General features: G+C 43.1%; 1 protein-coding gene across 1 annotated transcript in view; it reads left to right on the top strand.

The window, feature by feature from the left end:
- LOC140458518 (fibrillin-1-like) overlaps positions 1-22,167 on the top strand; it is a 574,711-nt gene that overhangs the window by 174,545 nt on the left and 377,999 nt on the right. Inside the window, exon 8 of the mRNA XM_072553247.1 lies at positions 5,065-5,190. Within this exon, the coding sequence (XP_072409348.1) occupies positions 5,065-5,190 (126 nt within the window). The remainder of the gene's footprint in view (positions 1-5,064; positions 5,191-22,167) is intronic.

The following is a 22,167-nucleotide window of genomic DNA, read 5'->3' as shown; positions in this document are numbered from 1 at the left end:
TGTCATTTAAGATGTATCTAGATGGATAGATGAATGGGCAGGGAGCAAAGGATGAAGACCCTCAGTAGGGGAACCTCGATTATCCGAACGACATAGGCGGGCACTATTTTGTTCAGTTGATTGATTAAATGCCTTTCCTCTGAGGCTTGGAGTTTTTAAAGTCTGCTCCCCCTTCAGTTGACTGCACCAGCGCACAGCATGCGAGACCCCAACCCCAACACTGCCCCCCCGCCTGCCCCCCAACCCTGTCCAACGCTGCCTCCGCTCCCAAACCACCCCGCGCCCTGACAACTCCTTCCCTCGCCCCGATCCCAACACCGCCCACTGCACCCCAGCCACCCCAAAACCTGTCCAGCACCAACCCCCACCCGCAACACCGCCCCCCAAACCCATCCAACACCTCCCCCTGCACCCAACACTGCCTCCGCCCCCATGCCCGTCTAACGCTGCTCTCCGCCCCCCATCCCTGTCCAGCACTGCCCCCCATCCCCATCCAGCACTGCCCCTGCCCCACTCCGGCACAGCCAGACTGGACACTAACAATAAGACTGCTGCCGTGCTGCCTTTGTGGGGTAAGTCTCCAAGTAGCGCGCGCGCGCGCACACACACACGCACACACACACATATAGGTTCCACCTCTGCCCTGTACAGAACGATATTGGTCAGATTATCTGGGGAGGCGGGGATGGAGGGAGGGAGGGTACACCCCTCTGTAGAACTCCAGGGAAAACATTGGGGGAGAGAGAGGGCGGGAGATCAATCATTTGGAGACGGTGCCTGTTTAATCATTGCAAGCAAAAGACGCGATTACTGTTGGAAACACATATTTGATGCACTGTTTCTATCGGGACCTCAAGATCCCCTTCGGGTAATATGATTTTCGGATAATTGGTATTTGGATAATCCAGGTTCCTCTTTAAATAGGCGACAGGTTTAGACAGAGGATCTGGATTGGTGCAGGCTTGGAAGGCCAGGCGGCCTGTTCTTTTGCTGTAATTGTTTTGGTTCTTTGTAAGGTAGTATCAAGCAAAAGATATTATTTGAAAGGGTGTGCAGCAATAGAGAGACTGGATGTATACAGTTAACAAATTGTGCAGTGTTTTGGGCTTCATACACAGTGGCATAGAGTACAACACCAGGAGGTTATGCTGAAACTATAAAAGATATTAGTTAGACCTCAACTGGAGTGTTGTGTCCAATTCAGAGCACCACAGTATAGGAAGGATGTGAAAGAATTGGAATGTTTGCAGAAGACATTTCCAAGAATCGTTTCAGAGCTGAGAAACTTCAGTTATGAGGACAGATTGGAGAAATCAATATTGTTTCACCTGGAGAGAAGAAAGCTAAGAGGAGAGACCCGAAAAGGATCTGGACAAAGTGGGTTGATGGAAAATGTTTCCATTCGTAAGAGAATTAAGGAACAGTGTGTGCCGATGTAGTGTTTTACAAAAGAAAGCAAATGTAAAATAAACAAATCTTTAGGGATGATGGAGACAAATTCAGTTAAGATATTGAAGAGGGCATTAGATGATTACTTCTATTCAAATAACATGTAGGGTTATCGGGAAGGGGCAGGAGATTGACACTGAGCCAAAACACTGAGAGAGCCATTGTGGACATGAAAAGCCAAATGGCCTCCTGCACTATAACTATTCTATGAACTCTCAGCAGTGCTTTTCAGGCAAAGCACTGACAACTGGATCCTGAAAATGATAGTGTCCTTCAGCTGTACTTTGAGGATATCAAATCTTTAACATAAACTGAAGAACATAATAACTTTTTGTAATTAGATTCATTTATTGGATGTGGGGTTGCTGGTTAAGGTCAACAATCGTTGCCTATCCCTTATTGCCCTAGAATTGAATGGCTTGCTAGGCCTTGTAGAGAGTAGTTCAGAGTCAGCCACATCTTGGTGGATCTGGAGTCACATATAATGCAGGCAAGGTGAGGGTCCCACGTTCCCTTCCCTGAAGGATAGTGAACCAAATGGAATCTTATGATTAGCTTAGATTCTCTACAGTGTGGAAACAGGCCCTTCGGCCCAATCAGTCCACACTAAAGAGTAACCCACGCAGACCCATTTCCCTCTGACTAATGCACCTAACACAATGGGCAATTTAGCATGGCCAATTCACCTAACTTGCACATCTTTGGACTGTGGGAGGAAACCGGAGCACCCGGAGGAAACCCATACAGACACGGGGAGAATGTGCAAACTCCACACAGACAGTCGCCCAAGGCTGGAGTCGAACCTGGGACCCTGGTGCTGTGAGGCAGCAGTGCTAACCACTGAGCCACCGTGCCACCCTATATAACTTTAGATTTATGAAAGAATTTGAAAAGTGTTCCATGGACATTAGCCTGGGCCTCTGGATTGTTAGTTCATTGACATTAAGCAAAGGCTATCATGCACCTGACCGTGTACAGAGGAACTCAATTATCTAGCATTCACTTTACCAAATTTCAGATGAGCCGAACAATTTTGCAAGGTCCCAACTCATGGTTAACTATTTTATCCGGCATTCGATTAAACGAACAAAATACTTCCCAGCGTGTCCTTTGGATAATCAAGGTTCCTCTGTATTAGCTATACTTATTTTCTTTAGAGATGTACCACCAAATTATTTGTGTCATAAGATTTAACAGATGGCGAGTTTGATTGTATTTGATTTCATTGTATTTGATTTCGTGGCTTGCTTGTAATATGTTTTATACAGACTGAAAATCAGTTACTTGATTTATTGCTTTGGATCAGATTTACCAGACTATCTCAGTAGTTCCCACGCAATTTCCTAATATGACTTAGACACACCCAATACATTTTATTGGTTTACAGTTGATATTTTATTTCAGTTGGCAATCTTAATCCTGAAACATCCAAAATGTGGAGGGTTTTGGAGATGATGAGGTGGAAGATGGAGAGTGGGAGAAAACTGAGACTGGTTTCAAAGTAGAAAAATGACATTACTATATAGGGGAATGTGAAATATTTAGTGCAAATTGAACAAGGAAATGCAAGAGCTCTCGTTAGGTGATCATATGCTTGTGCTCCAGAGGGCTGTGTCATTTGACATCACAAATGTTGCAAGCTGTATTCAAATCCAGTAAATGGACCTCTTTTAAAATTGGTTTGATTTGCATCAAGAGCATGTGTAGTGTATATCCAGTGCTGTTTTCAATGTACAAAAAGAGTCATTATCCCTCCAGATCCTATACCATAACACCATGAGACAAAGGAGTGGAAGTAAGGCCATTCGGCCCATCGAGTCCACTCTGCCATTCAATCATGGCTGATGGGCATTTCAACTCCACTTACCCGCATTCTCCCCGTAACCCTTAATTCCTTGTGACATCAAGAACCTATCAATCTCTGCCCTGAACACATTTAGTGTCCTGGCCTCCACTGCACTCTGCGGCAATGAATTCCACAGGCCCGCCACTCTCTGGCTGAAAAAATTTCTGTTCTGAATTTACCCCCTCTAATTCTAAGGCTGTGTCTACGGATCCTAGTCTCCTCGCCTAACGGAAACAATTTCCTAGCGTCCACCCTTTCCAAGACATGTATTATCTTGTAAGTTTCTATTAGATCTCCCCTTAATCTTCTAAACTCCAATGAATACAATCCCAGGATCCTTAGCCGTTCCTCGTATGTTAGACCTACCATTCCAGGGATCATCCGTGTAAATCTCCACTGGACACGCTCCAGTGCTAATATGTCCTTCCTGAGGTGTGGGGACCAAAACTGGACACAGTACTCCAAATGGGGCCTAACCAGACCTTTATAAAGTCTCAGTAGCACAACGGTGCTTTTATATTCCAACTCTCTTGAGATAAATGACAACATTGCATTCACTTTCTTAATCACGGACTCAACCTGCATGTCTACCTTCAGAGAATCCTCGACTAGCACTCCCAGATCCCTTTGTACTTTGGCTTTATGAATTTTCTCACCGTTTAGAAAGTAGTCCATGCTTGCATTCTTTTTTCCAAAGTGCTCACATTGAATTCCATCAGCCATTTCCTGGACCACTCTTCCAAACTGTCTAGATCCTTCTGCAGCCTCCCCACTTCCTCAGTACTACCTGCCTGTCCACCTGACTTTGTATCATCGGCAAACTTCACTAGATTAGATTAGATTACTTTACAGTGTGGAAACAGGCCCTTCGGCCCAACAAGTCCACACCGCCCCGCCGAAGCGCAACCCACCCAGACCCCTACATCTACCCCTTACCTAACACTACGGGCAATTTAGCATGGCCAATTCACCTAACCTGCACATCTTTTGGACTGTGGGAGGAAACCGGAGCACCTGGAGGAAACCCACGCAGACACGGGGAGAGCGTGCAAACTCCACACAGTCAGTCGCCTGAGGCAGGAATTGAACCCGGGTCTCTGGCGCTGTGAGGCAGCAATGCTAACCACTGTGCCACCGTGCTGCCCACTTTTTATAGATATCCTGGAATTCACTGGCATCCCTACAGCCCGAGACATCTTTAACAGCCCATTATGCTGTCAGTCCACAGATTAGATTAGATTAGATAACTTTACAGTGTGGAAACAGGCCCTTCAGCCCAACAAGTCCACACCGCCCCGCCGAAGCGTAACCCACCCATACCCCTACATCTACATCTACATCTACCCTTTACCTAACACTACGGGCAATTTAGCATGGCCAATTCACCTAACCTGCACATCTTTTGGACTGTGGGAGGAAACCGGAGCACCCGGAGGAAACCCACGCAGGTCTCTGGTGCTGTGAGGCAGCAATGCTAACCACTGTGCCACTAGAATGCCCCCAGTCCCTTCATCCAGATCATTAATATATAACATGAACAGCTGCGGCCCCAACACTGAACCCTGTGGGACACTGCTTGTCACCGGAATTTATACCGTATTTATACACTATGTACTTAGTGTTAACTTTTGATTCACAAGAATCTGGATATTTATATGGGAGTAGTGCTATGGGAGGAGATTAAAATGATACAGCAGGTTAATGTTTTAAAATTTGTTTTACTATGAATAAAATTTCTTTTACTAACATTGAACTTTTTTATTGATTAGATGTTGACGAGTGCAGTACTGTTCCTGGTATATGCCATGGAGGTGAATGCTCAAACACAATTGGAAGTTACTTTTGCAAGTGTCATCATGGCTACCACCCTGCTGGAGATGGTTCAAGATGCATTGGTGAGTGATGTGGAATTAAATGGATAAAGTAGCTGGATGTAGAGAATTAAATCTTTAGATTTCGGGCGGCACGGTAACTCAGTCGTAGGGCCGGTATGGTGGCTCAGTGGTTAGCACTGCTGCCTCACAGCACTAGGGACCTGGGTTCAATCCCAGCCTTGGGCGACTGTCTATGTGGAGTTTGCACATTCTCCCCATGTTTGTGTTGGTTTCCTCCGGTGCTCTGGTTTCCTTCCACAATCCAAAGATGTGAAAGTTAGGTGAATTGGCCAAGCTAAATTGTCCACAGTGTTCGGGAATTTGTGGAGTAGGTGCATTAGTCAGGGGTAAATGTAAAGTAATAGAGTAGAAGAATGGGTCTGAATGAGTTACTGTTCGGAGGGTCTGTGTGGACCTTTTGGGCCGAGGATCCTGTTTCCACACTGTAGGGATTCTACTCTATTCTAAATGTCATTTTGCATTTTAGTAGTAACGTATTTATTTGTTGGATTGTTCAGTAAATCAAATAAAAGTTGATGAATCCTAGTAAGTAGTCTATTCAGTTTTGGAAGAGTTTTTTTTAAAGGAAAGGAAACTGAAAGCTTGAAATGTAATACACAGTTGAAATTGAAAATAATTTAAGAGAAGACAAAACTGTTGAGATTATGCTATAGAATAGGTTAATGTATTTGGCAGAGAAAGAAATTTCAAACTCCTTCATTTTTGTTTCATAATGTAATTTCAGGACAAAGGTAAATTTATGAAGTACTCATTAAACAGTGCTAAGTTTGGATTCTAATTACCATAATGATAACGTAAAGAAGAAAGGTTAAGTCAGATTTCTACTTTTTTTAACCTAAAACATTACAAGTGTCAAATTTTAATTATGCATTTGTATTATTGAGTTCAGCAAGTATATTCACCTTAATGACCTTCAGAGATGCCAACACAATTGCACTAAAATGATTTTGGCTTCCACACCGTCAGGGTGGATCTACAGAGTGGCCATTCCAGCAACTCTTCCATAGAGGGGCAAGTCTTCTCCGTGCCATTTTGTGCTTTAGAGGAGTGGTCTTCCTCCCTTTTTGGACATGGTGTGCACTCTTCCTTTCACCAGAGGCCTCCTATTCCACATGAAGCCTAGTCTTAGTAAAAAGCTCTTATTGTCACAAGCACAAGTTAGATCTCTGGTATAGTTGCATAATGTTTGTTCTCAGGCATGGGGTCAGGCCCAATGATGTGCACCAGCACAATTGCAGGCTTGACTGCACACATGATCTCAACTGCAGAACAATTCTTGGGTTCTGAGATTTTGTCATGCCTTCTTTCCACACATGTGTTTCTCATCTCATTTTTGGATGTGCTTGCCTTGGCTACTAGAGTTAATACCCCTTGCAGGGTTTTGACTGGAAGTTTGAGGGAGGTGGACAGTGCCAGCCTTGGTTGTTGTATTGGTTTTGGAAGCCTGAGCCATTTTTTTTCTCATATGCCCTACTTTTTTCCATGCATGGCTCCACATGCTGTCAGATATTGAACAGTTCTGGTATGGGCTACTCATCTCGTGCACACTTCCCAACTATTCTTTGAAAAACACTTTGTCACTGGAAGGACTATATGTGCGAGAGACTTCCCTCAGCCCTATCTTGACCTCACTTCCCTCAGTTGTTGAAGATAGGACAGGAAGAGCTCACCCAGACAAAAGGGTAGTTGAAGGAGCCATGGTGTTTTGCTGAAGTGCATCTTGCAAGCATTACATACCGATGTTGTTGTGAGTTGGTGATGTGGAGAATGAATGTTGAAGACAATAGAAAGGTTGTCAGTCAAGAATGCTGATTTATCATGGACACTGATGAGTTTTGTGAGTGTTGTTGAAACTGCATCCATCCAGGAAAGTGAGTATTGCATCATACTCATGATTTGAAAAATCTATTCATTGAATATGGGAATTGATGGCGAGGCTAGTATTTCCTACCCATATGTAATTGCACCAAGGAATGTAGTTGTAAGCTGCCTCATTTAACTGTTGCAGTCCTCAGTGTGTAGGAACACAGTGCCATTAAGAAGTGAGTTTCATGATTTTGACCCATAACAGTCAAATTGTTATAATGGTGATATAGTTCCAAGTCAGGATAATGCATGGCTTGGAAGGGAACCTACAGGTGATAGTGTTCCCATACGTCTGGTACCATTGTCTTCCTAGGTGGTAAAGGTTGTGGGTTTGGAAGATGTTTTCGAAGGAGTCTTAGTGAACTACTGCTATGAATTCTAAAGAATGTACTATCTGATACTACTGTGCGTTGGTGGTGGAGGAAGTGAATATTGAAAGTAGTGGGTGGAGATGTGTCTGATTTGTCCTGAATTTTGTTATGATTCTTGAATACTGTTGCATTTGCACCCATCCAGACAGATAGGGAGCATCACACCTCTGACTTCTGTCTTTTTGATAGTAAACAGGCATCGGAGAGATGGCAGGTGAATTACCCATCACATAATTCCTAGACCCTGGTGTACTGTTGTAGCCCAGTATTTTTCAGCTGCCTTGATGCACTTTGTGTGGTTTGATCTGCTTGTATTGAGCTCAAAACATTACTTGTCACAGTATCTCGGTACAATAAATCAAATTAATTAAACTAATATCCAGGCTTACATAGAACAGTACAGCATAGGAACAGGCCCTTTGGCCCTCCATATCTGTGCTGACCATTATGCCATTCTAATCTAATCCTATCTATCTGTACATGGTATGTATTCCTCCTTCCCTGCCTGCTCATATCTGTCCAAATGCCTCTTAAACACTGCTATCATGCTATTACACACACACACACACACACCCACACCCCGAAAGCACATTCTAGGTACTTGCCTTACACATCTGCTTTAAACTTTTCCTTCTGTCATCTTAAATCGTAGCCCTTTGGTATTTGATGTTTCCACTCTGGGGGGAAAAGACAACGCTAACATCCACCCTAATCCTCTCATAATTTTACATACTATCAGGTTGTGCCTCAGCCTCTGACACTCCAATAAAAACAAGTTATTCAACTCTTGCAGGTGAACTTGCAGCGTGGGTTGGTACCTGGGATTTCGATGTTGTGGCTATTACGGAGACATGGGTAGAACAGGGGCAGGATTGGCTGTTGCAGGTTCCAGGGTTTAAATGTTTTAGTAGGGTCAGAGGTGGGCGTAAAAGAGGGGGAGGTGTGGCATTGCTTGTCAAAGATAGTATTACAGCGGTGGAAAGGACAATGGATGAAGACTCGCCATCTGAGGTAGTTTGGGTTGAGGTTAGGAATAGGAAAGGTGAGGTCACCCTGTTAGGAGTTTTCTACAGGCCTCCTAATAGTCCTAGAGACGTAGAAGAAAGGATTGCGAGGATGATTCAGGAGAAGAGTGAAAGTAATAGGGTGGTTGTTATGGGGGTCTTTAACTTTCCTGATATTGACTGGGAAAGCTATAGCTCGAGTTCGTTAGATGGGTCGGTGTTTGTCCAATGTATGTAGGAGGGTTTTCTGACACAATATGTAGACAGGCCAACAAGAGGTGAGGCCATACTGGATTTGGTTCTGGGTAACGAGCCAGGCCAGGTGTTAGAATTGGAGGCAGGTGAGCACTTTGGGGACAGTGACCACAATTCGGTGAGTTTTACTCTAGTGATGGAGAGGGATAAGTGTGCATTGCAGGGCAAGAGTTATAGCTGGGGGCAGGGAAATTATGATGCGGTGAGGCACGACTTAGGATGCGTGGCTTGGAAAAGTAGGCTTCAAGGGAAGGGCTCAATTGATATGTGGAGCTTGTTCAAGGAGCAACTATTGAGTGTCCTTGATAAATATGTACCTGTCAGGCAGGGAGGAAAGGGTCGTGTGAGTGAGCTGTGGTTTAATAAGGAATTGGAATCCCTTGTTAAAGGGAAGAGGGCGGCCTATGTAAAGATGAGGCGTGAAGGTTCAGTTGGGGCGATTGAGAGTTATAAGGTAGCCAGGAAGGATCTGAAGAGAGAGCTAAGAGCAGCAAGGAGGGGACATGGAAAGTCCTTGGTTGGTAGGATTAGGGAAAACCCAAAGGCTTTCTATAGGAATGTCAGGAATAAAAGAATGACTAGGGTAGGAATAGGTCCAGTCAAGGATAGTAGTGGGAAGTTGCGTGTGGAGGCTGAAGAGATTGGGGAGACACTGAATGCCAGTATTCACTCAGGAACAGGACATTGTTGCCGATGTGAATACTGAGTCACAAGTAATTAGAATGGATGGCTTTGAGGTATGTAGGGAAGAAGTGTTGGAAATTCTGGAAAGGGTGAAAATAGATAAGTCCCCTGGGCCTGATGGCATTTATCCTAGGATTCTCTGGGAAGCAAGGGAGGAGATTGCAGAGCCATTGGCCTTGATTTTTATGTCCTCGTTGTCTACAGGAATAGTGCCAGAAGACTGGAATATAGCAAATGTGGTTCCCTTGTTCAAGAAGGGGAGTAGGGATAACCCTAGTAACTGTAGGCCAGTGAGTCTCACTTCTGTTGTGGGCAAAGTCTTAGAGAGAATTGTAAGGGATAGGATTTATGAACATCTGGATAGGAATAATGTGATCAAGGATAGTCAGCATGGTTTTGTGAAGGGCAGGTCGTGCCTCACTAACCTTATTGAGTTCTTTGAGAAGGTGACTAAGGAGGTGGACGAGGGTAAAGTGGTAGATGTGGTGTATATGGGTTTTAGTAAGGCGTTTGATAAGGTTCCCCATGGTAGGCTACTGCAAAAAATACAGAGGTATGGCATTGAGGGAGAGTTGGAGGTTTGGATTAGGAATTGGCTGGCTGGAAGAAGACAGAGGGTAGTAGTTGATGGTAAAGGTTCATCTTGAAGTGCAGTTACTAGCGGTGTTCTGCAAGGATCTGTTTTGGGACCATTGCTGTTTGTCATTTTTATAAATGACCTGGAGGAGGGGCTAGAAGGTTGGGTGAGCAAGTTTGCGGATGATACGAAAGTTGGTGGAGTTGTTGACAGTGAGGAAGGCTGTGTCAGGTTACAGCGGGATATAGATAAGCTGCAGAGCTGGGCAGAAAGGTGGCAAATGGAGTTCAATGTGGGTAAGTGTGAGGTGATTCACTTTGGTATGAGTAACAAAAAGCTGGGGTACTGGGCTAATGGTCGGATACTTGGTAGTGTGGATGAGCAGAGGGATCTTAGATCTCTGAAAGTTGCCACCCAGGTAAATAGTGCGGTGAAAAAGGCATATGGCGCACTGGCTTTTATTGGTAGAGGAATTGAGTTCCGGAGTTCTGAGGTCATGTTGCAGTTGTATAAGACTCTGGTGCATCTGGAGTATTGTGTACAGTTTTGGTCACCATACTATAGGAAGGATGTGGAGGCACTGGAACGGGTGCAGAGGAGGTTTACCAGGATGTTGCCTGGTATGGTAGGAAGATCGTATGAGGAAAGGCTGAGGCACTTGGGGCTGGTTTCATTGGAGAAAAGAAGGTTTAGGGGTGACTTGATAGAGGTGTACAAGATGATTAGGGGTTTAGATAGGGTTGACCATGAGAACCTTTTTCCATGTGTGCAGTCAGCTATTACAAGGGAGCATAGCTTTAAATTAAGGGGTAGTAGGTATAGGACAGATGTTAGGGGTAGATTCTTTACTGAGCAAGTCGTGAGTTCATGGAATGCCCTGCCAGTAGCAGTGGTGGACTCTCCCTCTTTATGGGCATTTAAACGGGCATTGGATAGGCATATGGAGGATAGTGGGCTAGTGTAGTTTAGGTGGGCTTGGATCGGTGCAACATCGAGGGCCAAAGGGCCTGTACTGCGCTGTATTGTTCTATGTTCTATTGATGATCTTCCACCATTCAGTAGGTTCATACTGAATTGAAATTCCTGACATCCATTCTCCTGCCTTTTCCCTATAACACTTGATTCCCATACTGATTAAGAATCTACATAGGAGCAAATTACTGTAGATATTGAAATCTGTACTGAAATCAACAAATCTGGAGATCACAGCATGTCAGACAGCTCCCATGGAGAGAGAGCAATCTAAAATTTGTGAGTCTAGATGTGTGTTCATCAGAGCTGAAGTGAAGTGTGGAGGGAGCAGCATTTATGTTATAGTTGGGGGTGGGTACAGTGATGGTGGGGTGTAGAGTGCTGGTGGAGAAAAGATGCTGATAGTTCAGCTTAAGTGATTGGAATGTGAGAATGGCAAAACAATGATATGTCTACCTGCCAGACTTGAAAGAGCAGACAGCCCCACTGAGGTGTGGGAAGGGGAGAGAGGACATTGAAGTAAAGAATGTAACAAGATAAGTAAAAAGAAAGGAAAGAAATGGGAGAATGTAGCAAGTAAAGCTAAAAGAAAGGGAAAAAATAGGAGTTGGTTCACAATTTGAAGGTATTAGATTCAATATTGAGTCCAGAAAGCTGTAAAGTGCTGAGTCTGAAGATGAGATGTTGTTCCTCCAGTAAGCTTTTACTTAAGTCGTCTTCTGTAGTCAGCTTGATATCTCTGCCTTACAATCTTTCTTCATCCAAAAACAGGACAAAATAACCTCTTAAAGTGACAGGTTTGCCACATAATCTCTGTTTTAAGTAGGCAACGTCTTACTTTGAGATTATTCCTACTAGTCCCAGACTCTCCCACAAAGGAAAAAAAACTGCATCTACCCCCTATAAAACTCCTCAACTATCTTGCATTGTTTAATAAGATGTGCTTTCATTCTTTTAAACTTCAGTGAATACAGGTCCAACCTACTTAACATCTCATCAACAAAAGTCCCTCTAGACCCAGAATCAACCTTATGAACTTTCTTTGGACTGCTTCCAATGGCAGTTACTCTTTCCTTCAATGAGAGGACTAAAACTGTTCACGGTATTCCAACTTTGCCTGACAAGTGCTTTGTACAGTTTTAGCAGAGCCTCCCTACTTTTCTATATCATTTGCTTTCCCTCTTTTATACTCCATTCACTTTGAAAAGAATGGCACCATTCCATTTGTCTTCACTATTATCTACCGAACCTGGATGCTAGTGTTTGTGATTCATGTATTAATATCCCAAACAGCTTTCTGCAGTTTTTTTCCATTTTAATAATATTCACTTCTTCTGTTCTTCCTGTCAAAGCACACAACCTCACATTCTATCTGCGAGTTTCTACTAATTCATTTAATCTGTAACCTTGTGTATCCCTCTGTTGACTCCTTGCCTTCCCACCTATTTTTGTGTCATCTGCAAATTTGATCATAATACAGTCACTCTGTCATCTATGCCATGAATATTTTAAATAATTGTTACTTCAACACTGAAGCATTCCACTAGTTAAAGATTACCATCCTGAAAATGCTCGTTCATTCACAATTCTACCTTCTATTAGTTAGGCAACCCTCTGTTCATGTAGAAAGTTGCATATCAGCATTATCAGTGAGCCTCATTGAATGCCTTTTGAAAGCCTAAATACGCTACATCTACGGCTTCCTCTTTATCTGTTTTGTATGTTAACTTCTCAGTGAATTAGAGTGTAGAACATAGACCTGTACAACACAGGAATGGGTCCTTCAGCCCACAATGATGTGCCAAACATACCAAATTAAACTAATTCCTTCTGCTTGCCCTTCATCCATATCCCTCTACTCCTTGCATAATCATGTGCTTATCTAAAAAGTCTTCTAAGCACCCCTATCATATCTGCCTACACCACCACCTCTGGCAATGCATTCCACACTCCTACCACTTGCTCAACGCATCTCCTTTGAATTTTCTCCCTCTCACCTTAAATGCATGCCCACTAGTTTTAGAGATTATAACTCTGGGAAAAAGCTTCTGACTGTCAACCCTATCTACGCATCCCATAATTTTACAGACTCCACCAAGTCTTCCCTTAGCCACCACTGCTCCAGAGAAAGCATCCCAAGTTTTTCTAGTTTCTGCTTATAGCTCAAACCCTCTAATCCAGGTAGTATTCTAGTAAACCTCTCCAAAGTGTTCACATCCTTCCTGTAATGCGGTGACCAGAATTGAATGCAGTGCTTTAAGCGCAGCCTAACTAAAGTCTTACAAAACTGCAACATGACATTATGACTCTTGTACTCAATGTCCTGACCAATAGTGGCAAAAATGTCATATGCCTTCTTTACGTTTCCCATTCAGCAGCTATGCACTTGAATCCCTAAATCCCCCTGTAGATCAATTGTATTATATTTGTCAGTCATAATTTCCCCTTCTTGAAATCATGCTGACACTATTTGATTGTATCATCTTTTTCTAAATGATCTATTATTGCATCCCTTCTAATGCATTCTAACATTTTCCCACCAACGTGAAACCAGTGTTAAGCTAACTGACCTGTCTTTTTGTCATCTCCCTTTTTGAGAGTTGTTACATTGGCAGTTTTCCAATCTTCTGGGACACTTCCAAAATTGAAGAATTCTTGGAAATTGCTGCCTGTGCATCCCCTATTGCTGCAGTTCCTTCCTTTAAAATCCCAGGTTGCAACCAATCAGGTCCAGTGGCCTAGTGGCCTTTCGCTCCATTATTTACCCTAGTACTTTTCTCTGGTGACATTTATTGTGTTTATTTCCTCCCCACCTCACACCCTTAGTCCCTTGATTATTTAGTATTTTTGGAAAACTATTACTGGCTTCCACAGATCGAGGGAATTAGAATACAAATGTATAGAAATCATCATACGTTAGTGGTTCAAAACCCTGGTGTGATTAAATCTGGAGTATTGTAAGCATTTCCGGGAAGACTAAATTGGCTTTGGAAGGATTATGGCATAGATTTGTAAGACTGATATACAGACTTCAGTTCTTAAACTAGAAGTTGAGACTAATTAAACTAGCAATGTATTCCATGAATTCAATGAGTTATGGTTTGACCAAAGTTTTCTAGACATTAAAGAGAATGGAGAGGATCAGTGGACGGAAAGTGTTCCAACTGGTTGGAAGCCAGATCTCTCAGTGGTGAAATTAGGAAACATTGCTGCGTGCAACAGGAGATAGAAGTTTGAAGTTGTCCTCCTCAATTTGCAATTGATGTGAGATTAATTGTTCATTTTAAATTGATTTTGCTTTTCAGCAGCAACTTATTTTTAACGCAATAAAATGTCCCAACACACTTCAAAGGAGAAGTATAAACTTAAATATGACAAACAAGCCGCACAGGAAATATTAGGTCAGATTACTAAAGCTTTGGTCAAAGAGGTGATTTCAAAGAATGTTTTGAAGAAGTAAAACAAAAATGATGTATGGAGAGAATTCTAGAGCTACAGGCTTAAGAAACTGAAGGCATCATTACCATGATATATCAAATATTCAGGAATACACAAAAAGACAACTGAAGACAAATTATAGGTCCCTTACGATTAGAATCAGATGAATAATGAACACCAAAGAGATGGCAGACCATTCGAACAAATGCTTTGGATCTGTCTTCACTAAGGAGGTCACAAATACTATTTTGGAAATTTTGGACAGAAGGAGGAACTAAAGGAAATCCTTTTTAGTCAGGAAATGGTATTGGAGAAATTGGTGAGATTAAAACTTGATAAGTGCCCAGGGCCTGGGCAAGGAGTGTCAGAAATAAATATGATGAACTTAGAGCATGGAACTTGGGGCTTTGCTGTTGTGGCCATAACAGAGATGTGGGTTTCACAGGGGCAAGAATGATTGCTAGATGTTCCAGGGTTTAGAACATTTAGAAAGAACAGGGAGAGTGGAAAAAGAGGAGGGGGATATAACATTGTTAATCAGAGAGTGCATCACAGCTACAGAAACGAAGGTTGTTGAGGAAGGTTTGTCTACTGAGTCAGTATGAGTGTAAATTAGGAATACCAAGGGAGCAGCCACCTCACTGGGGGTTTTCTACAGACCCCGTAATAGCAGTGGAGAGATTGAGGAACTGATAGGCTGGGAGATTTTGGAAAAATGCAGATGTAGCAGGGTTGTTGTTATGGGTGATTTCAACTTTCCCAATGTCGACTGGAATGTCCTTAGTTTGGATGGTTTGGATGGAGCTGTTTTTGTCAGGTGTGTTCAGGAGGTTTTACTTACTCAGTACGTAGACAGGTCGATGAGGGGAGAGGCCATTTTGGATTTGGTGCTCGGCAATGAGCAGGTGTCAGAGCTCGCAGTGGGAGAACACTTTGGTGACAGTGACCACAGCTGCCTCACATTTACCATAGCCTTGGAGAAGGAAAGGAGCAGTTATCAAGGGAAGATATTTAATTGGGGAAAAGGAAACTATGACGCTATCAAACAGGGGTTGGGAAATACAGACTGGGAGCAATTGTTCCACAAAAAGGGCACAGCAGACATGTGGAGACTGTTTAAGGAGCAGTTGTTGCGAGTGATGCATGAATTTGTTCCTCTGAGACAGGTAAGAAGGGGTAAGATTAAGGAGCTTTAGATGACGAGAATAGAGGGGCTTCTCATCAAAAGGAAGAAGGCAGCTTACGTAAGGTGGAGGAAACAAGGATCTAGCACAGCTTTAGAGGATTACAGGCTTGCTAGAAAGGAGCTCAGAAATGGACTGAGGAGAGGTAGGAGGGGACACGAGAAAGGCTTAGCAGGAATGATCAGGGAGAACCCAAAGACATTTTACTCATACGTGAGGAATAAGAGAATGATCAGGGACAAGGTAGGGCTGATCAGGGATAGCATAGGGAACTTGTTGTGTGGAGTGTGTGCAGATAGGGGAAGCCCTCAGTGAGGTTTTTGCGTCGGTTTTCACTAAGGAAAGGGACCTTGTTGTGAATGAGAACTTTGGGGAGTTGAGATACAGGCTTGAACAGATCAAGATTGATGAAGTTGATGTGCTGGAAATTTTGGCAAACATTAAGATTGATAAGTCCTCAGGGCCAGACCATATTTATCCCAGGTTACTCCGGGAAGCGAGAAAGGATGTTGCTAAACCGCTAGCGAAGATCTTTGCTTCCTCACTCTCCACGGGAGTTGTATCGGAGGATTGGAAGGAGGCGAATGTTCCTCTTTTCAAGAAAGGTAATAGGGAAATCCCTGGCAATTTACAGACTAGTCAGTCTTACATCTGTGGTCAGCAAGGTTTTGGAAAGAATTCTGAGGGATAGGATTTATGACTATTTGGAAAAGCATAGGATGATTAAAGGCAGACAACATGACTTTGTGAGGTGTGGGTAATGCCTAACTAATCTTATTGAGTTCTTTGAGGAGTGACAAGACAGGTCGATGAAGGTTGAGCAGTGGATGTAGTGTATATGGACTTCAGCAAGGCATTTGATAAGGCTCCCCATGGTAGGCTCATTCATAAAGTCAGGAGGTATGGGTACAGGGAGATTTGGCTATCTGGATTCAGAATTAGTTAGTTGACAGAAGGCAGAGAGTGGTTGTATTCTGCCTGGAGGTCAGTGTTGAGTGGTGTCCTGCAGGGCTCTGCTCTTTGTAGTTTTTATAAATGACTTGGATGAGGAGGTTGAGGGGTGGGTTAGTAAATTTGCAGATGACACAAAGGTTGGAGGTGCCATTGATAGTATCGAGGGCTATTGCACGCTGTAGCACGACATAGACAGGATGCAGAGCTGGGCTGAGAAATGGCAAATGGAGTTCAACCTGGATAAATGCAAAGTGATGCATTTTGGAAGGTCAAACCTGAATGCTGAATACAGATTAAAGACAGGATTCTTGGCAATGTGGAGAAACAGAGGGATCTAGGTGTGCAAGTACATAGAACCCTCAAAGTTGCCACCCAAGTGGATAGCGTTGTTAAGAAAACATATGGTTTTTCGGCTTTCACTAACGGGGGATCGAGTTTAAGAGCTGCGAAATTTTGCTACAACTCTACAAGTCCCTGGTGAGTCCACACTCGGAATATTGTGTCCAGTTCTGGCTGACCTACTATAGGACAGCTACGGAGGGTTTGGAGAGGGTGCAAAGAAAGTTTACCAGGATGCTGCCTGGACTGGAGGGCTTGCCTTATGAAGAGAGGTTGACTAAGCTTGGACCTTTCTCTTTGGAGAGAAGGAGGAAGAGAGGTGACCTGATTGAGGTATACAAGGTAATGAGAGACATAGATAGAGTCAATAGCCAGAGACTTTTCCCCAGGGCAGGATTGACTGGCACGAGGGGTCATTGTTTTAAGATATTAGGAGAAAGGTATAGAGGGGACGTCAGAGGAAGGTTCTTTATGCAGAGTTGTGAATGCATGGAATGCGTTGCCAGCAGTGGTGGTGGAAGCAGAGTCATTAGGGACATTTAAGCGACTGCTGGACAGACACATGGACAGCAGTGAATTGAGGGGTGCATAGGTTAGGTTATTTTATTTTACATTAGGATTAATCCTTCATGGACCGAAGTGCCAGTTCTGTGCTGTGCTTTTCTATGTTCCTTGTTCTATTATCCAATCATGTAACATGTTCATGTCTTCTAACTGTAAGTATGTACTTATGATCATCAGAAATTCTTGACTGTTCTTTTCTCCCCCTTTCAGTCCCTCATGCTGGCCCTTGATAAATGCCCATGTAAGCTAAATATAGATGCTAAAAACTCCTCCTTAGTCCTTTGGATGGCCAGTCCAGATTTCAGGTGGAGTCCTAAACTACTAAGCCATATACACTATTTTTCATAGAACTTCTCCTTTCCCATTTTTCTGGGTTTATTGTGGGACTTTGCACTGTTGTACTCCCTGGTGATGACGTAAGGCAAATTGCTCACACTAGCACACTGTCAGTGATATCTGAAAATCCTCCCATTAATGTCTCTGCTATTTTGTATGCTTGGCAGATCTGGCCAACTTGGTTGTTGTTTGGGTAGTGAGGTTCACTTGAATGTATCCTTGATTTATTTGTTCCTTGGTTGAATGCACATATTGTTATACCAACTTTGTGGGCTTTTATAGTTTCATAGTAATAGAAGCAGGAGTAGGCCATTTGGCCCATCAGGCTTTCTTTGCCATTCATTAAGATCACAGCTGATCCTACTTGCATTATCCACATAACCTACCATGCAAAAACCAATCCAACTGTGACTTGAATATATTTAATAAAGGTGCCTCTAATGCTTCCTTGGGCAGAGAATTCCTTAGATTCACTACTCTCTGGAATAAGCAGTTCCTCCTCATCTCTGTCCTAAATCTACTCCTTCTACTCTTGAGGCCATGTCCCCTAGTTCTAGTCTCACCCACCATGGGAAACCACTTGGCTGCCTCTATCTTATCTATTCATTTCTTCCCACCTCAGGCAACTGTCTGTGTAGAGTTTGCACATTCTCCCCGTGTCTGCGTGGGTTTCCTCCGGGTACTCCAGTTTCCTCCCACAGTCCAAAGATGTGCAGGATAGGTAAATTGGCCATGCTAAATTGCCTGTAGTGTTAGGTGAAGGGGTAAATGTAGGGGTATGGGAGGGTTGTGCTTCGGCGGGTCGGTGTGGACTTGTTGGGCTGAAGGGCCTGTTTCCACATTGTAAGTAATCTAATCTAATCTAATTTTATATGTTTCTATATTGTTCTAAATTCTAGCAGAACAGTCCCAGGTTGCTTAACCTCTCCTTATAGGGTAATCCCCATATCTCTGGAATCAACCTGGTGAAACTCCTCTGCACCCCGTCCAAAGCCAGTATATCCTTTGTTGCGAAAGGAGACCATAACTGCGCACAATACTCCAGATGCGGCCTCATCAGTACCTTGTACTATTGCAGCAAAACCTTCCAGCTCTTAAATTCAATCCCTCCCTGAAATTCAATCCCTCCCGCAATGAAAGCCAATATTCCATTTGCCTTCTGATTACCTATTGCACCTGCAAATCAACTTTTAGCAATTCATGTACGAGCACTCCTCAATTCCTCTGCACAACATCATGCTACAATCTTTCACCATTTAAATAGGAGTCCAACCTATTATTTTTATTTCCAAACAGGATAACCTGACATTTACCGACATTGTACTCCTTCTGCCAGACCCTTTCTCACTCACTTTACCTATCTAAATCTCTCTGCATACCCTCCACATCCTCTGCACAAAAAGATGTTCTGGAAGCATTCCAAATAGGACATCCTCTACCTGACCTACTGTTCAAACTAAGCTCCGTGCTGTCATGTCAAGTTGATTCCAGAGATGAGGGGATTACCCTATAATGAGAGGTTGAGCCAACTGGGACTGTTCTTGCTAGAATTTAGAACAATGACAGGGGACTTTATAGAAACATATAAAATTAGATTAGATTAGATTACCTACAGTGTGGAAACAGGCCCTTCGGCCCAACAAGTCCACACCGACCCGCCGAAGCGCAACCCTCCCATACCCCTACATTTACCCCTTCACCTAACAGTATGGGCAATTTAGCATGGCCAATTTACCTATCTTGCACGTCTTTGGACTGTGGGAGGAAACCGGAGCACCTTTTCCTTGTATCGGAAGTTGGTTGCATCAACTAGTCCTTTGCTGCTAAAGTTTATTGCCTCCTGCCATCCTTTTCCTAGCATTATAATAGCTATAGGGCATATACTGTTCAGTGAACATTTTATTGAAATTCCTTGTCAGTTTCATCTGTAACCCATGATGCATAATAGTTTAATTAGTAAATTTAAGCAGAATTTAGTGCTGAGTTTGCATTTGCATAAAGGTCCCCTATGTCTTTTTCCACTTTCTCTTCCCCGTGTACCAGGAGCAATCTGAGTCTTATAGTAAACAATTATTTGCATTTGTAATTATAGTTTGCAGGCTACTTCATAGAGCTTGGATGTTTATGGCAGTCACTATAGGGCAGATTCTAAAATTGTAGGTTACTTGTGGGCATAGCATGAAAACGTGCAAAAGGGATTTTGCCTTCCCTGTCCTAATGATCTCACCTGGAGGTGTACTCTGTTTGGGCATCGAGTCAGTTTTTGGTAGCCACAAATACATAGATTGTAAGATTTTACATCATTACGATATCTTTCCCCTCTCACCCTAAACCTATGCCCTCTAGTTCTGGGGTGGGAGAGTCTAGAGAATTAATTGATGATCACTAAACATTATTTCTTTCCCTTTGGCGGAGGATGTGGTCCAGTGACATCTATCTGTATTTGTTGACAGAACCCCCTGAGACATGGTTGGTTTTGATTAAAAAAAAGGAAGGAAGCATATGTCAGGTATAAAAAGGAGAGATCGAGTGAATCTTTAGAAGACTATAAATACAGTAGGAGTACACTTAAGAGGGAAATCAGAAGGGCAAAAAGGGGACATAAGATAGCTTTTGCAAATAGGGTTAAGACGAATCCAAAGGGATTTTATAAATGCATTAAGGACAAAAGGGTGACTAAGGAGAGAATAGAGCAAGGCCGCCTGTGTGTGGAACCGCAGGAGATAAGGGAGATACAAAATGAGTATTTTGCATCAATGTTTACTGTAGAACAGGACATGAAAGATACAGAATGTGGGGAAATAGATGGTTACATCGTGAAAATTGTCCATATTATAGAGGAGCAGATGCTAGATGTCTTAAAACACATAAAGATCGATAAATCCCCAGGACCTGATCAGGTATACCCTAGATCTCTGTAGGAAGCTAGGGAAGTGATTGCTGGGCCTCTTGCTGAGATATTTCTATCTTCGATAGTTACAGGTGAGTTGTCGGAGGACTAGTAGTTGGCTAACATGGAGGTTGGCTAACTATTTAAGAAAGGTAGTAATGAAAAGCCATGGAACGATAGACTGGTGAGCCTGACATCAGCGGTGGGCAAGTTATTGGAAGGAATCCTGACGGACAGGATTTACATGTATTTGGAAAGGCAAGGACTGATTAGACATAGTCAACATGGCTTTATACTTGGCAAAACATGTCTCACTAACTTGATTGAGTTTTTTGAAGGATATAACAAAGAGGATTGATGAGGGCAGTGTGGTGGATGTGATCTATATGGACTTCACTGAAGCGTTTGACAAAGTTTCTTATGATAGACTGGTTAGCATCGTTAGATCACACAGAATACAGGAAGAACAAGCCATTTGGATACAGAACTGGCTCAAAGGTAGAAGACAGAGGGTGGTGGTGGAGGGTTGTCTTTCAGACTGGAGGCTTGTGACCAGTGGTGTGCCACAACGATCAGTGCTGGGTCCACTGCTTTTCATCATTTATGTAAGTGATTTGAATGTGAACATAGGAGGTATAGCTAATAAGATTGCAGGTGACCTCAAAATTGGAGCTGTAGTGGACAACGAAGAAGGTTACCTTATTAAGAATTACAATGGGATCTTGATCAGATGAGCCAATGGAGCGAGGAATGGCAGATGGAGTCGAATTTAGATAAATGTGTTGTGCTGTATTTGGAAAGGCAGGGCAGGACTTATACACTTTATGCTAAGTTCCTGGGGAGTGTTGCTGAACAAAGAGACCTTTGAGTGCAGGTTCATCATTCCTTGAAAATGGAATCATAGATAGATAGGATAGTGAAGAGGACATTTGTTATGCTTTTCTTTATTGGTTAAAGCATCAAGTGTAGGAGTTGGGAAGTCATGTAGTGGCTGTACAGGACATTGGAATATTGTGTGTAGTCAAGTTGAGCATAAGCTCTTCGACATTCCTGATGAAGAGTTTATGCTCGAAATGTCAAATGTCCTGCTCCTCGGATGCTGCCTGAGCAGCTGTGCTTTTCTAGCACCTCACTTTTCGACTCTGATCTCTCACATCAGCAGTCCTCACCTACTCTGAATATTGTGTGCAATTCTGGTCTCCCTCATATCAAAAGGATGTATTGGAGTTGGGAGGTCATGTTGCAACTGTACAGGATATTGGTTAGGCCACTTTTGGAATATTGTGTGCAATTCTGGTCTCCTTCATGTAGGAAGGATGTTGTAAAACTTGAAAGATTTCAGAAAAGATTTACAAGGATGTTGCCAGGGTTGGAGAGTTTGAGCAATAGGGAGAGGCTGAACAGTCTGGAGTTTTCCCTGGAGCATTGGACGCTGAGGTCCTTATAGAGGTTTATAAAATCATGGGGGGGCAAGGAGCAGGTAAATTGACAAGGTATTTTCCCCAGGGTGGGAGAGTCCAGCTTTGGAGGGCATAGGTTTAGA

This window comes from Chiloscyllium punctatum, chromosome 33 (genome assembly GCF_047496795.1).
Source record: "Chiloscyllium punctatum isolate Juve2018m chromosome 33, sChiPun1.3, whole genome shotgun sequence".
Lineage (NCBI taxonomy): Eukaryota > Metazoa > Chordata > Chondrichthyes > Orectolobiformes > Hemiscylliidae > Chiloscyllium > Chiloscyllium punctatum.
Note: the sequence above shows the minus strand (reverse complement) of the source record. Positions and strands in the feature narration are given on the sequence as shown.